Source organism: Parasteatoda tepidariorum, chromosome 4 (genome assembly GCF_982258835.1).
Source record: "Parasteatoda tepidariorum strain Cologne lab strain chromosome 4, Ptep-v5.0, whole genome shotgun sequence".
Lineage (NCBI taxonomy): Eukaryota > Metazoa > Arthropoda > Arachnida > Araneae > Theridiidae > Parasteatoda > Parasteatoda tepidariorum.
In genome coordinates, this window is record NC_141758.1 from 54680693 (window position 1) to 54698970 (window position 18278).

Consider the following 18278-nt stretch of genomic DNA (forward strand, 5'->3'; position numbering starts at 1 on the left):
CTTGTAATTTTGAACCCAATCCGAAAGACAAGGGCACTCCTGGATCAAGCATTGGGGCAAACTGGCCTTCATGCAGGGCATTTTGTTGGAACAAACCTGCGTTTGCGTTACAAGGATAGGTAAACCCCGAAAACTTTTATTATCTTCTCGCTCTGCTGTGATTTTAACTTAAATATTGTACACGACTTTGCATTTCTCATTTTAACTTTAACCTTTTTTGAGCTTTTAAATACCTGCTAATTTAAACTGTTTTTATGCACTTTATTTATTTAATTGTATATATTTTTAATATATTATATATATATTTTATTCTTAATTCTTTTTGGATTCTTAAGTTACTGTTTTTAAATTTAACTTTTAATTTTTGTACATTTTATATTTTGCTTTTTAACTACTTCTGAATTTAACTGTTTTTGTTCATTTTTATTTAACTGTAAATTTTTTTTGATATTTATTTTTCTTGAGTCTTTTTGGATTTTTTTACTTTACTGTTTTAAACTCTAAATTTTAACTTTTACCTTTTGTAACTTGTTGTACATTTTACCCTTTACTGACTTTCTAGGGAACATTTTATTTCTTATACTTTTTGTAGTCACGCTGGTTTACTTTTGAATTCAAATTTTAAATTTAAATTTTAAATTCTATCTTTTAACTTCTATCTATTTACAATCTATTGCTCGTGATTGTTTACTTCTAGCTTTTAATTTTGCTTTTCAGTGTTCTAGACTTTTAAGGTTGCACCCATCGTTTGACTCGTGAAGTTTGATCGTTGACGTTTATATTCTTCTTGTTGATACTGAAAACATCAAGTCTTAGTGTGCTTGTTGCTGATGAACTTCATTTTGATTCATATTTTAATAATACCCCTTTTGATCATTAAACAGAAGAGGAAGCATATAAATTATGTAAATGAATCTACTTAAAATTAACATTCAAAACTTTTTCATAAAACAAGTTAAAAGTAAACAAAATTTTGAATTTTTGAAAGTTATTGAATATTAAATTTCTAGTATAAAAAATTGCATGGTTAATTCATTTAAAGAATATATCACCCTTTTACGGATTATTTTGGAAAGCTAATTCAAAAAAATTTAAATCATACTAAAATCTTGGTACCTTACCCTTAAATGGGTATCCTTAAATTGTTTTTTTTTTTTAATGTAATTGATAAGTGGTTTTTATTTTTTTAAAAATTACAATTTTAATGAAATAACTAATCAAATAATAGATACTGTGATCTAAGTTAGAAATGTAAATAGTTATTCAATATCAAACCCAACTGAATAAAACAGATCCAAAAATTGAGGAAAATTGATCCATTAACTAATTGATGTACACTCAAAACTAATTAATGTACACTAAAAACTAATTAATGTACACTCAAAACTAATTTCATCTATAGTTTATTAATTACCCTTTAGAACTTACACCGCTCAAATGTCCTATATTTTGCTATCAACCCTTGAAGTCTGCATTGCTCCCTGGGAAGTGGAGGATAGCGTTCACATTGAAAAGCAATAGAATAAACATATCGCCGGCCAGGTGGCCGAGCGGTTAGCGTGCCTGACTGCGAAGCCATAGGCTGCGGGTTCGAATTCCGCTCTGGGCATGGATGTTTCTCTCTCTCTTTGTGCTGTCCTCTGTTGTGTGTGTGTATGGTGTGTGAATGTGGCCCACCCTATAAACGGGTTTGTGGCAGTGTGGCATGGGCAATGTTGCTCGCCTCCGTGACTTTGGTTCACAAGTGCCCACTGGGTAACGCGAAATGAGCAACAATTCTGGCATAGTATAGGCAAAGATTCAAATTCAGTGCCTGCCATTGGAAAAAAAAAGAATAAACATATCTTTTCATAACATGGAATAGTTATTGAGAGATTAATATTTTAAAAATATGGCATTATTCAATATTTTACATCTTGTAAACACAAACATTATTCAAATTTTATATTTAATCATTTAAAATTACCTAGCTTAAGAACAATGTCAAAGAACAATGTGTGAGAACATATCTCACAATTCAAAATTTTTTGAACAATCAATCATAAAAAAAAATAAAAAATAATTATTAAAAATTATTTCTCTCACAAAATTATCTTTGGATAATTGTGTAATCGTGTCTACGTCGAATGCCTTTAAGTCGAATGCGTTAGCCCCTATAATTTATATATAACTTACTTACCTTATTTAAAGTTTAATAATTGCAAAGTGCTGTGTAAGTTTAGCTTTGATTCAAGCTTTCAATTTGAAATATTGATCAAATACTCATTGGTAAAGAGTGATTATGACATTAGATTTTAATAGTATAGTGATATCCATAATAATACATATATCTACGTGAATAAATTTTTTAAGTCCTTTATAATTATTCTTAGCGTATTAGCATAGTAAGTAACGTATTAGTATAGTGAGATCTATAATAATATCTATCTAAATGAATAAATTTTTTAAATGTTTTATATTTGTTCTCAAAGTATTAGTATAGTGAGATCTACAAGTATAATAATATGTATATCTACGTGAATAAATTCTTTATATCTTTTATAATTATTCTTAACGTATTAGTATAGTGAGTAACGTATTAGTATAGTGAGATCTACGTGACTAAATTTTTTAAATCTCTTATAATTTTTCTTAGCTTATTAGTATAGTGAGATCTGTAATAATATACACTCTATAACAAAAAAATAGACGCAGCAAGAAGAAGTTGTCCGATTGAAACGAAAATTGGTGGATAGGACAATTTCAGAACAATTGAATAATTTATTGCAGAGTTACAATAACAAGTTCAATAATGTGTTGACCGGCCTCTAGCCTGAATACAGGCTGCCACACGGCTTGGCATAGACCGATAAAGCTCCCGGATGGTCTCTTGCGGTATTTCCTGCCAAATTCGATCCAATTGTCGAGCGAGGTCATCAACATTCCGTGCCAGATGCAATCGCCTTCCAACCATATCCCAGTCATGCTCGATGGGAGAGAGATCTGGTGATCTGGCAGGCCAAGGAAGAGTTTGACAAGCTTGCAGACAGTTCATAGCAACACGTGCCGTATGTGGTCTGGCATTGTCCTGCTGAAAAACCAGTCCAGGGCGCTGCAAAAGGAACGGTAGCAAAACAGGCCTTAGGATGTCGTCGACGTACCGCTGTGCAGTAAGTGTACCTCTAATGACGACCAAAGGGGTCCAGCTGTCAAAGTAAATGGCACCCCAGACCATAATGCCTTGTTGAGGTCCGGTGTGGCGTGCAATAGTGAAGGCAGGATGCCCCTCTGCCCTGTGCGTCTCCAAACACGTCTTCGATGATCGTCAGGACACAGTTGGAAGCGGGATTCGTCGCTAAAGACTATACGTCCCCAGTCGGCATCATTCCAGCCTGATCTGTTCAAAACATTCATGCATACGAAATTTCAAAGCAATCGGATGATTGCTTCATGGTGCGTCGATTTTTTTGTTATAAAGTGTATATCTACGTGAATAAATTTTTTAAATCCTTTATAATTATTCTTAACGTATTAGTATAGTGAGTAACGTATTAGTATAGTGTGATATCCATTATAACATATGTCTACATAAATTAATTTTTTAAATCGTTTATAATTACTTTTAACGTATTAGTATAGTGTGATTTATAATAATATATATCTACGTGAATAAGTTCTTTAAATCTTTTATAATTATTCTTAACGTATTAGTATAGTGAGTAATGTACTAGTATAGTAAGATCTAAAATAATATATGTCTGCGTGAATAAATTTTTTAAATCTTTTAAAATTATTAACGTATTTGTATAGTGAGTAGCGTATTAGTGTAGTGAGATCTATTATAATAAATACGTGACTAAATTTTTTAAATATTTTATAATTATTCTTACCGTCACAAAAATTTTAATCGGAATCATTCTCAAATTGAAACCATTGTATCATGTAAACATGTCTTATAACTATAGTTTTTAGTTTCTTCCCATGAATAAAGCATCAAACATAAAAAGTTGCCAAAGGGCGATTCACGTAAAATGAAAAATGTTTGAGTCTCACATTCATATCTTGTTTTAAAATCTCCCTTTTAAATTTGTCCCAGTGAGTTCCAATTTATCCTTCTTTAAAATCGTGATGTTTTCTAACCGAACGTAGCCATCGAAATCGAATATTCCAAAAAACCCAATCTTCAAGAATACTTTATATTCCGAAAGCTTCATTCTACTTCCCCAACACATTCCATAACATCACCTGTAAATCATCTCTCGCTTCACCTCTGTCCTCACAGAAACTAAGTAAAAAAGAAAAGAATCTCAAACTTTGAAAACTTGCTTATGCTCGAAGTCGTCGATAGAGGGCGCAATGACCCTCTGGCGTGTCGCCAAAAACTTAGGTGGAAAAATGTGGATCGATGGAGGTTCTCTTATCGTTTGGGGCCTCTTCTATGAGAAAATCGGAAGATTCGGGAGGGAATCGATACCCCCGATTCCGCTAATGGGATGTTGACGACTACTTCTTTCCACATTATATATATAGTCGGTGAAGGCTATATTCAAAAAGGTTAAAGTCCCCTGCTCAAACTCTTTCAGTTGTTTTCTCCTTTATAAAGCAGGTCACGTTATTTTGTTTTTGTGTGAAAATACGGTGTCGAGACGCATTTTCATTTTGTTCTTATAAGAACGTGAAGAACTTGCTGTTTGGAGGGTAGACGTGTATTGTATTATTCCAACCACGTGTGTTTTTGTTGTTCTCTGGACAATACTCAACTTAGAATTCTTTGCCATATCCCTAAAAAGCAAAATAAGATTATGGCTTGTTTCTATAACGTACATTCATCACTTTTATTAATAGATTAACTAACTATTAGTAACTATTGAAAGATAGTTTAGAATTTATGATCGTTGATTTTCTTTAAAGTTCAAATTTTTTTCTGTAAAGGATATATATATCTTAAGCTTAGCATGCATTTCTATACATATATTTTTATGTTAAAGAAATTCATTCTTATTTAAAGCATACAGGATAACTATTTTTATTTCATTTATTTTTATGGTTAACAGTATTTGTTTAAGACATTTTCCAAAAACTTTTTTTAAGAGTTTTTAACTAAAATGTAACTTTAGAATTAATGGGAAAAACTTAAGTTCTATAACTTCAGTCACTATCGAAAATGAATGAATGGTAGTAAAACAATAAAAGGCTGTCTCTGTGGGTTTGTGCATAATTTATAATTGCAAGTTTGAGAACACTTTTATTGTAAGCTCAAAAGTATGTTCTTTTATCTTTTATATCTTGTAATATCTTTAAATTAATGAATAAATAAAAATACTAATCTCGCCGAAGTCGGCATCTAACCCAAGAAACATAAGATATATATATATATATATACTTCTCAAGACTTCAACTTCACAAGAACAATCAAACTTCACAGGATTATGTCTTCACGAGTTTTTGACCTCGATAGATTTTAAAAAGAAATTTTTGCCCAGCGATATGTTGGCCACAAGATTTAGTTTCGAAACCGTTTAAACAGTTGCTAGAAGACTAAAGAACTTTTGAACTAAGTATTTGGGCAAATTTACCTTTAAGGTAATCGTTTCGTATAAAATTACTGTTAGATTCTAGGGTTAGATTACGGTGTTGTTCGGTTAGCTTGGAGAAGGTGTAGCATATAACTTCTATGAGGTTTAATCCTGTCTCCCCTCACCGACACCAAAAGCAAAATCAAGCCTGCACCCAATTGTTTAACCTTATCTCGAAGACAATGGTTAATTTAATTGGTTCAATTAGTTAAATTGTGACAACTTAAATAATACGTAAATACAGAGCATTGTATCAACTGTTTCTTGATTTCATTGAGAATAATTTAGCTTTTTTTCACAAATGAGAAAAATCATTGTTTTTAAATATATATTCTCATGTTCTGCTTCTTCTACTGGCATTTGTGTATAGATAAAAAGGATATGTTCCGAATAGGAAGCTTCGAATATTAAGATATGTCCCGTGTAAAAAGTTTTGAAATGGCAAATATTCCGAAATTAAGAGAGCAGATGTAATTGCTTTTTTTTAAAAAAAAAAATTGATAAAACGATTTATATATAAATAAAAAAAGTATAAAAGTTCAAGGATTATAACACTTTCTCAATTCTTTCCTGTTAAATGCTTCAACACATAACTTTCAATATAATTTGAGAAGTCACGAAGATGCGCAATTACTAATACGAATCCTAAAACACCAAAGTATATCCAAACGTAAATTTAGCCTCCTATTCCGCATTCTTTATTGGTAACTTAGCAACGAATTACTCTGAGTTGCTGCTAATGGAGTGTTAAGGCTTTCGCAAATTGTTTTCCCCCACAGTAACAACAGCATCAAATAGCATTTTCTTCAAACTAAACTGTAATTGATCTTGGCGTTGATGGCTGTGCAATCTGTACAATGTCCCAGACATTCCAGACTCATCCTCACCCCCTTTGCTTTATCTCAGATACACTCCAGAACGGGAAGAGTAAAATGTACTAGGCAATTAAGGATTAAAATTCCGTATCTCTATGGTATTGAAAGCACTTAATATCAAACTTATCTTCCTGACTGCTAGGCCCTTTTGAGTTAGAAATAATCAAATGTAAAACCATTTATTTCAAATCGAAGTAAAACTGAGAATTGAAACTTGGAAACTTGGCAATGATGTTTTTTACAAAAACTCAATTTAACTATTACGGATTGTTTGCTTTTAATTATATTTCTCATATTGAATAGTTACGCCGAAAAATACGTGCTTGCCTAATTTTAACTTTGAGAAGAATTTACGATCATCTATTTAATTTGATTTTTTACATAACACTAAATATAATTCGTGTTGGGTTTAGAAAAAAAAATTATTACTCGGAAAAAAATAATCTGGTAAAATTATGCTACTGTACCCTTATGGCATATCAGGTAAAAGTAATAATTATGGTAATAAAAATCAAAATATACATTATTTTAACCATTCACTTTGGTAATTGTTCCGTTCTTTATGGTAACGGTATACCAGAAAATCTGTTTTTCAAAACTGTAGTTCTTATTATCACACATTTATCATAAAAAAATTTTTTTTAATGGTGGGCACTTGGAACTATTGTCCATTGGCCACAGAAAGTGCCAGAACTGCTAACTCTCTTTTCGTTAACCAGTGGGCACCTGTGGCGAAGCCACGGTGGTGGAGCAGCGTCGCCCACGTCACACTACCACAACCCGTTTATAGGGCGGGTCACATTCACACACAAAGGAGAAAGGACATAGAACACAGATAGAGAAAAAGAAACACCCATGCCTTGCCCGGGATTCGAACCCAGAACCTTTCTGATGTGAGGACAGTTCCCTGCCCTCTACACAGGCCGGTCGGCATTTATCACAAAATACGAAAGTGAAATTTAAATTTAACCGAAAAATTGGTTGTTATGCTTCGCTCTAAGATATCATGATAAAATTACTAAATTTTTCGACATTTAAAATTTTTTATCCCATATTATAAAACCATATTTTATTGTTAATATAGCCAAAATCATTATTAAAGCTCTTCGGTAAAAATTAGCAAGCTGTTTTGTGTTTCCCATACAGACAAAAACATGGTAAAATTTTAACATATTCTGCATGTGTTCACCATACTTTTTCTTCTAAGTGTAACATTAAACATAAATACCTAACTCTCTGCATTAAACATCACTTAATACAGAAAATTTTGTAATTTGTTAAGTAAGTGTAGCCATTAATACAGTTTAATGAATAAAAAACTAATTAAAATATACTTGCAATTTTTACTTTAGAATTTTTCAAACAAAGCCTCTTTAAAAAAATACTACAATTTACTAATCTTATAAAGCATAGACTTTCTTATTAATTGGTAACAAACAGAACATATGCTTATATTCAATTTACACACTTGTAGAGCACATACACAAGATACATTGAGTAAAATGTTGTACCTTAGATCTATTTCAACTTTTCATTTATTTTTTTATGCAGAAAGTAATAATTCCATTAAGTTAGAAATTCTATGGGAAATGCAATGCACGTTTGTTCTATAATATAATTTTTCATGAATGCCACGAAACTGTCCAAATGTCAACAACATTGAATTACTTTTGATTTTACAAAAAAGAATTTTTTATGCAAAACTTATCATATTGCTGCTAGGGAGCAATGTGTTTAGTTTTATCGTTTGCCTCATAAAATTGTGAAGTTGAAAAAGGCGTACATCGTAGTTTTACGGAAAGGCACTCAGGGCGCGTCATCAGTAGAATTAATTTTACTGCGAAATCCCCTTTTTTTACCAGAACATTTCATACAATATATTTTACCGTAATAAATATTTTACTACAGTGATTCAGTGATTTTACAATAAAATTACAATAAAAAATTATCGGGTAGTTTGCTCCGTAAAATTTTGTGGTTAAAATAGATTTTACGATGAAAAGTACCAGAACCCTGGATACGTGATATTTTACCGTGATTTGATCCGGAATTAGTTGTGCATCAAAAATTGGATTTAACTGTGCATAAAAAAAGAGAAATCGCCGAGTATGTTTTACCATTTACGTTTAATGTTTCAAATTATAACAATTAGAACTTACTTATTTAACCCCTTCTCTGTCGAATTTTTTTTTTTTCGAATTTCCGACACAAAAAAAGCATTATTTTATTACTGAAAATTAATATGTGTTTTTTCCTTAATTAGAAACTGCAAAATATTTTTGTCAGTAAGTAGTGTTTTGTTTGACCTATTGGTGGTAAAATTTTCCCTGCAATGAGTTTTTTTCCCCTGCAATGCACCCAAATATTATCTTAAAATAATGCACTGTGATAGCATGTTTATTAACTCTATTACTTTGAGGTTTTTAAAATAAATATTTGCATAAAATAATTATTAAAATTAAGTAAAAAATATTTTGGAAAATAATTTTTCAGCCTTACCGTTAAAACATTTTTACAATCAGTCTTGGGCATCAGAGCGTAAAAATCATATTTATCGCATTTATCACATAACTTTTTTGACATGCAACGTAACACTATGAAAGCAAAATTATAAAAAAGTACAAACTAATTATGATTCCAATTCAAGGCGGGAAATCTCATTGCAAAAATTTTAAAGAAAGTGGGACTAGTTGCGCCATCTCTTAGCAATATTTAGAAATATAGAAATAATCACTGGATTTAAAGAGAGTGTAAGTAGCGACGAATTCAATTTCAATGATGCAATTTTTCTCTTCGTCGCATGGCATGCGACACCGACTATACCGACACAAAAACGTATGAGATGAGATGTCGACGGAGATTATACAATCACCCTTTTTAGACTTTACAGATTTGCCAAAATTTTTAAATTTTTGGAACAACATGAAAAAACATTGTAGTGGATTTGAATTTTTCAAAATCATCTGTTCCTTAATGATTCACACCGGCCACATGTGCACTGTATAATAGTAATGAGTCACATATAAATTTTAGGTTATAAAAAATACTGTCACATATACTGAGAAGAAAAGTATGGCCAAAACTACCAGAATATGGTAAAATTTACCACTCTTCTAGAAGAAATTTTAATTTTAAAATTATAAATTATAGATGGTTAAAAATTGTGAAAAACCCGTTTTTAATATAAATTATTTCATAAATTCTCCGCTTTTACCATGTTATATTTTATTAAAGGTCCAGTATAATAATTATTTATCATGTGACGATTTTGTAAACTATTAAGAGTATATTGACCAATAGCTAATAAACTATTTTGTTAGGGCTCCGTTTCAATGAGAATATATTTTGTATGTGATCCGCTTTAAAGATAAACTATTTTGTTCGGAGTACGTTTGGAAAAAAAAATTTCAAGTGTTTGTCAACCAATCAAAAGTTTTCCTAAAAAAAAACCTCTTTAAGTAATCAATCAGAAATTATAGTTAGCAAAAAGTTAATAACATTTTGCTTCGTATCTTTCATAAATTTCTTCTATAGTTTGTCTGAAGTAAGAACTCCCCTAGCCAGTCATCTGAATCCCTGGTGCTTACTATGGTAACGAGATATTACTATTTTAAATATGGGTGTGGGGTCACTGTTTAGGACAGGTTTAGGCTTGGGCTGGCGTGAGAAATGTTATCTTTTTTTCCGGTTTATTGTGTTAGCCCTAGAGTGAAGAGAAGCTACCCTCCTTAAAATGCACTATTCTTGTTTCCATAGCAGCAGACTGTCTCAGACTTTGTGGCGGGGGGAGTTCTTACCGTAGACAAACTATAACTATACGTGATTCTAATTGTGGTCTCTTTTTTTTCAGGCAGGTGGGGGAATGGCAGGAGAGGTGGACGTTCTGGTAAGTAAATTGTTCTTCTCTTATTAGTGCATGAAATTCGAATAGTTACAAACTTATTCAAAGAAAATGTTAAGTTAATAATCAGATAGAATCTTAAAAATCATCAAAAAACTGTTAAAGCCGGGATTATTCCAGAACTTTTCCTCCTATTTTCGTAAAATTGTGAAATATCTTCGAATAATATTAATAATTTGTAAAAATAGGGTCCCACTTTTGTGGTTTCCTAAAAATAATTAATAAATGTTTGTTTGCTGTTTACAAATGGACTTTCTGCTTAGATAACACAAAAAAATTATATTTATTTGAACTAATGCATTCAGGGCAGACATGTTATATGGTAGCCCAAGTACAAAAAAATTTAAATTTATTGAATTTAATTTTTTTTTAAATCTTTGACACATTTCTGACGGTGTATTTTTAATATTTCGTTGAAAGATTCAATAAAAATTTGACAGACAATCTTTTATTTTTATAAACTCACTATGGATTTGTTCTATGGATTGTTCTATATAACTCGTTGAGAAATATAAATTATCTTTTTTATTAATTAATTATAAATGATTATTCATACTTATATTCAGCTTATTCACATAAATACTTATATTATTATAAATACTTATTTTTAGCTTACTTATTTACTTATTTTATTTTTATCTGTTATAAAATAATTTTGAAACATTTTGCGTTTTAACACCCTATGTCAATCATTAGTTTGGTTTTAATTAACTTTTTCTTTTTACGTACTTAACCGATTGGACTATCTTCATATTTTAAAGAAACCCATCAAGAAAAACTTAAATAATTTTGATTTTATAAAATGCATGTTCAGACAATATTTCTGCTGATATCTCTATTCAAATTTCTATGTTTATACTTAATTTTCTTGATATTTTCAACTCTCAATATTGTAGTGGCTTATTGCAAAACATTTCTGTAACGCGGCTTACTATACGTACTTGCATAGCGAAATATAACAGATAGAATTACTTGAGACATTTTATTGGAACGTGCTTTCCATTCGAAGTTCTATTCCTTTGAATTTATAATAACGAATGCAGTACTAGCGCCATCTGGAGAAAAATAAGCACGCTTCAATCTTTTCTTTTCTTACTGCAAATAAGCATAAAAAGTCACATCAAATACGCAATATTCGTGCTGAAAGAAATCTAGTAGGTTCTGATGCATCTGAAAACGAATTTTCTTACTCGCTACGACTGTATTTGCTAGCTTTATATGATATTACATTGTTTTATATTTTTGATTATTATTGTTTATATTTTTGATTTTTAGGTAAACAAAAAATGAAATTAAGTTAAAAAAAGATATCTATGAATACAATTGTGTAATCTTTTTGTTCAAAAAATTATATTTATTTTTTAATAGTAAAACGTTAATTGAGTTTTTTAAAAAAAAGGTGTTTTAATGGTTTGAAATAATTCTGAAATTAAACTATTTTAAATATATAAATTTAACAAATAAATTAAACCTTTTACACTATAATGTTACTTTTTAACAGAGCTACTATTATCCGTTAAATAGTATTCTTAGTGTAATTCTAGTTTTTATTTAATACTGGGTAATATTTCTTACTTTTTTACTTAGACATTGGCACGGGATTGCAGTAGTAATAGTTCTAATAGTAAAGAGTTCATTGAGCTGATTTTAAACGTTTTGAAATAATACTGAAATTGAACAATTTTATCGGTAGAAATTCAACAAATAAATTTCTTTTTTTATACTATAATGTTTATTTTTAATTAACGGTCACTGCTATTTTCTGTTATATAGAATTTAAGTGTGATTTTTGCCTTTATTTAAATCTAGACAATATTTCTTATTTTTTGTTTAGACCTTGCGCGTGACATCAGTAGAAATTAAGTAATCTATTGTTTTTTAGTCTTTTTTTGCAATTGCATCTTCTTTCTTAAAATTGTTACAAAACACAATAATATCTTCCCAAGTTGAGAAAAAAACGGCCTATTTATGAATATTACGGCAACAAAAGGAGGAGATATTTTGGAATCGAAATTTAAAGGAAAAAAAATGCAATCTGAGCTTGCTTAGCTCGTTTATTGGATACTAATGATTTTTAATATACACTTCCCTACAATAATGGAACAGACACTTTCAGCTTTTAACATTTTTTTTTAAATTTCTCAAAAAATACTTAGAAGATTATTTTGTAACTTTAGAGGCAATTAGTGCATGCTATTTTTCATACTTAGCAGTAAAGTTTAAAGCATTCAGAGGCTTAAGGGACCGACCATAAATTACGAAAGAAAACAAGCGTTTTTGAATACCTTGTACCTAAAAATCACACAATAAGCTTATAACTTGTAAATCAAACAATAAGCTTATAACTTATCACTAGTTGTCATTTGCATAAAATTTCATAAACCTAACTTAATTATTTATAGAGTAATGGACATTTCATAAAAAATATAAATTTATTGCCTTACCTTTTCCTGCAATAACTTCAAAAATATTTATTACAATTAAGCAAAATTTTTGGAACAATTGAAAATTAATTACAAAACTATTGTTTTAACCTTCCGTTAGTCGCGCGCACCTCACAGGTGCATCCCTACTGTACTTCCACCTCCTTTGCCGTCAATAGATTTTTCCGGGGGTCGAGCCTAATGTTATGTTCCTAACTTTGGATTACTCAAATGTCCGTGTAAAACCGACCTTAGAACATGTCGATGGAGAGTTGGAACCGCTCAAATCACCCCTCTGGTGCAGCGCGACCATTGACGCAAGTATTATGGATATAATATTTTTATGAATTAAATATATATATTTTATTTCATTTTCTGTCCTTCTCAACGTAGCAGGTATAAATGGTCAAGTTATATACACAGAAAATGGTTACGGAGTAAAAAACCGCAGAACCTTCTTGCGTCAATTGGTTGAACATCTTGTGATGGAGGAAGAGATCCGACGCGGGAGCAAGAAAAATTTATCTTCGGTACTTCGCTAAATAAGTTTTTTTGATATTTATCTCTCTAAAGAGTCTTAAATTGGTAACAATTAACTATTTAAACTAGACTAAATTTCATTTGGCTTTCAAAAAATCAGAAACACCTCATAGGTGCAACGCGATTAACCATGTCGGAAACAAGTGCGCGACTAACGGAAGGTTAAAATTGGAAAGAAATCGTTAATAACTGCTCGCGATATGACTATTTAAAGTAGTTTTTTTATACTGCGCATACACGGAAAAAATTTTTAAATTTTTTTATTTTTTCCTTATTTCGTAACGAATAGTAATTGGCAACTAACTGAAAAAGTCTGATTTGAATGTCTTAAAAGATTTAAGAGTTTCAAGCAATTTTCAAAGTAGTTTTTGTACTTTTTTTTAAAAAAAAGCTCAAAATAATAAGATTATTGTCAGATAGGGCAGCTTTCTATGAATGGTGGTACTCTTTTCAAAATGAGTTTCTACATATACATCCTGTATACCTTTAATTAATTTTTTTTGCAGTACCATTTGAAGTACATACTATTTTCAATGCTATTTTGGTAATTACATTTGGAACAAATTCTTAGAAATTTTATATTCATATTTTAAATTCAAATTTCTTGGACAACAATTTTAGGCCTTTTATTGTATAATAAACTGTTAAAATGTTTAATTAAGGAAAAAGGCGAGAATAATGGCATAGTAGTAAAGTAGGTAAAACCGAGAGCAGTATTCAAGACTGTAGAAACTTACTTAGACAGCAACTTACTTAGACAGAAACTTACTTAGAAGCAATGTCACTAAACATTTGTGGCACACCAATTTACGCTTAATCTGCGATGTTTTTGAATTAAACTTCCTTTTCCAGCACCAATTGTTAAGCATCATAAAAACTAAAATATGCCTTTAAATGATTATGTAACCTATATTAATTAATAAGCATATTTAAAACAGAAATATAGTTTAGTTTGTTTAAAGGATCAGTTGCTTTGATTTTTCTCTGCTTGTAGCTCAAATTCAACTCTATTTTGCCAACTCGAAAAGAGAAATTGCGTTAGTCTTATGCTTATTTATTTACTAATTTATACAAATGCCATCAACTGAACTAAAGGTTTTCAAACATTTATAACAGAAAAATATTTTGAATTATATAAAAAAAATTCTTACAGCGAATTCATGTGACAGAGCATAGATTTTTTCCCCCAAGTTTCCAAGTTTTTATTTCAAAAAGTGTTAACGTTAACAGATGGCTTTGCAGATTAATTCTGTTGCACTTTAAGTTACGTTTAGATATATGTAATTTTTTCTCTTGTAACATGCATTTGGAATGAATGGTGAACTTTCTCAAAATATCACCATTTTAAGATTTTTCAATTGTTTATCTTTTATTTATTAGTTTACCACTTGAGAACCGCCAGCTATTAAAAATTTTGGAACTCATAACTGAAATTATGGGAGAAACATTTTACTCTCTGTTGCATAAATTTTCTGGAAACATGAATTTTAATCATTATTATTATCTTTTTGTTCCTGCAATAAATTTTTAAGAAACCGTCAGTTTAGTTCAGAACAACCTGTACATGCTTATTAGTATTTTATGTCACATAAATTTTCTCAAAATACAGTTAAAGGCCTGATCTGACTTCATCAGACTTTAGAATATTTGAAATAGCAACAAGTTTCTTCAATTTTAAAGATCAACAATAATTATTTACTAATAATTTTGCTCACGTTTAATCGCCATTGTTGTTGCAATTAATTATAATTGTTGAAATTTTTCAACTAAAAACATCTTTACCAATATAAATTATAACAATTTTGGTTCTTTTAGCTGGATCCTCTCGAGGCCCTGGCGAGTGGTCAGAAGAAGGGGCGAACGGAGGTCCAAGGCACTCTGGTAAGAGATCACAAGGGCGGCGTCACCATCAGCCCCAAGAGCCAGCACTGGTACACGACACACGTCCCCCTCCAGAAATGGAGGTAAGTTTATTAAATATATGGTTTATTAAACACTTGGCTATGATCTACATGACAAAAGAATCTGAGTGAAACTCATTTTTTCTTAACAAAAGAATTTGAGTGAAATTCCTTTTTTTTGACAAAGGAATCTGAGTGAAATTCTTTTTCTTTGACAAAAGAATCTGAGTGAAATTCAATATTTTTTTTGACAAAAGAATCTGGGTGAAATTCCTTTTTTTTTGACGAAAGAATCTGAGTAAAATTCAATATTTATTTATTTTTATTTATTTTTCTTTTGACAAAAGAATCTGAGTGAAATTCATTTTTAAGGGAGAATCAAACAAGGAAAAAAAATATATTTGTATTGTTCACATTAAGGTTGTTTTTCAAAGACTCTGTCCTCACACGAAACTATACTTTTTTGCAAATAATATGCTATTTTCATAACTGCTGTGAGTTTGCAACAGTTACTCGTGGTTGTTGGGTCAAGTTTCAGGAATCGTTTTGTTCTTGAAACGTTACCAAGAATACTTTTGCTATAGTAGTAGATTAAAAACAAAATGCAATTTTTGATTTTTTTTTTTTTTAATTTTTTTCTGATATACCCAACACTTTATTAATAAAGCATTTGCATTATGCAAAAAAATAATACTACAGCATTAATCTCATTATAATAATAATAATATGATAATAATAATTATAATACTAATAATCATAATAGTATTAACATTATCAAAAAAATGCCTTGCATCAATTTGAATTTGTGAAAAAACTCAAAATCACCCATTTGAAATAATGAAGTATAAAAAAATAAATTTTCATCAAGCTCGCGTTTATTACATTTTATTACTCTTTTAAGTACACATGATAAAATAAATCTATTTGTGAAAACCAATAATGGATCTAAGCATTAGTTATCAAAAATATTATGAATTTTTATATTTGACAATAACTAATGTGACATTACAGTACAATTCTATAAAATAAAAATAAGACATATATAAAACCTTAACAATTAAAAATTGAAAATATGAAAATACGAGGGTTGCTATTTATATTTCTGGCCTTGGCAACAGTAAGTGTTGCTAGGCGACCGCAGACGATTTTAATCGAAAGTTTGATATTTTTAAATATAAATTCAGCAGACGATTTACCATTATAGCTTCATTTGTGTTGTTGACAGTAAATTGAAAAGTTCTTCTCTTTCAAAAAATGGAATTGAATCGTGAACATTTTCGTGCCATTATTTTTCGTAACTTTCGACGTGGATTGTCAAGACAAGAGTGCTTCGATGAACTTAATTCTTTATTTAGCGATAAAGCGCCATCCTACAGCACTGTAAAAAATCGGTATAACGAATTTAATCGTGGTCGATGTTCGATCCGGGACGAATCCCGTGCAGGTCGTCCAAAATCCGCTGTTGTGCCAGAAAAGATCGATGCTGTGCGTGAACTGATAAAGCAAGACCGTCATGTGACATACCGTGAGATAGAGGCGTCTTTGGACATTAGTATGACTAGCATCAATAAAATATTGCATGAACATTTGAGCGTAAAAGAAATTTGTTCGCGTTGGATCCCGCATAATCTGGCAAACGCTCAAAAAAGGCTCGTGTCGATTGGTGCAAGGAAATGTTGGAAAAATACGTTCAAGGTACATCAAAGGCTGTGTATAACATCTACACAGGTGACGAATCATGGATCTATGCATGTGAGCCGGAAACAAAACAGCAATCAACTGTATGGGTCTTCCAAGACGAGGCAAAACCCGCAAAAGTTGTTCGAGGAAGAAGCACATCGAAACAAATGATTGCCTGTTTCTTCGGCATTAACGGTCATGTGGCAACAGTGGCGTTAGAGCAACGCAGGACGTTCAATTCTGAATGGTACACGACCATTTGTTTGCCAGAAGTCATCGGAGAAATTCAAAAAAAGCAGAAGAACAGACGAATCATTCTTCATCATGACAATGATAGCTCTCATACATCGACTCAAACAAAAGCATTTCTGACGAAGCGAAAGATCGAACTGATGGGTCATCCGCCGTACAGCCCTGATTTGGCACCCAATGACTTCTTCTTATTCCCACACATCAAAAATAAATTACGTGGAGAACGATTTTCGACCCCCGAAGAAGCGGTTGATGCATTCAAAAGGCATGTTTTGGAGTTACCTCAATCAGACTGGAAAAAGTGCTTTGAAAATTGGTTCAAACGCATGCAAAAGTGTATTGATCATCATGGAGAATATTTTGAAAAACAATAAAACCAATTTCGATCCTACATATTTGTTTTTTCGATATTAGGCCAGAAATATAAATAGCAACCCTCGTATAAATGTGTGATATATTTTCATATTTTAATTTTTTAATTGTAAAGATTTTATATATGTCTTATTTCTATTTTATATAATACAAATTTGGTTTCAGCTGCCTTGTGCGCTTTTCCAATTTGATTTAATGTTTCAATGTGTTTATTTACCTCTTATGTATCAATATTGACTTCGTAAATTGAATTGATTTTATGATTAGTACAATCCTATACAAACATTGAAACTGAAAAAAAAAATGAATTTGTTCCGCTCACATTAATACAATTCCCAAATCTAAATAAGTTCTGAAATAACTTTTAATTTTGGATAATTCTTACGAAGAAATTGCTTTTTTGTGAAATAACCATTGTGGGGATGATCTGTAAATATTCATACTTTAAAAAAAATATTTAAATACCAAACACAGTTTTTTAAACACTGCTTAAAACTTACCACCCTTCCTCAAAAATATGATAAAAAATAAATGAATAAAAAATAAATAAAATTAAATCACAGCATTGACATTCTTTTCTCATCTTACACAAGCACCTTCATTATATATGCAGCTCAGATACAGCGATATAACCGAATACCTGAATCTTTTTTGATTTGTTTTGCCAACTAATCGCCAGCAGGGACATAAACGGCGTAAAAAAAAAATTGCGTCACTTGTTTATTCTTTTACTACTTTTTGTCCCCCCTCTACCTCCCTTAACGCTCGGCCGACGGTCC

The 18278-nt window shown here is 30.7% G+C and overlaps 1 protein-coding gene across 14 annotated transcripts in view; it reads left to right on the forward strand.

Annotated features, from left to right (window-relative positions):
* Positions 1-18278, forward strand: part of LOC107442885 (coiled-coil domain-containing protein AGAP005037) — a 330755-nt gene that overhangs the window by 215505 nt on the left and 96972 nt on the right. For all 14 annotated transcript variants that reach the window (XM_071182301.1, XM_071182305.1, XM_071182308.1 and 11 more), the window contains 2 exons: positions 10281-10316; positions 15110-15258. In XM_071182301.1, coding sequence (XP_071038402.1) covers positions 10281-10316; positions 15110-15258 — 185 coding nt within the window. The remainder of the gene's footprint in view (positions 1-10280; positions 10317-15109; positions 15259-18278) is intronic.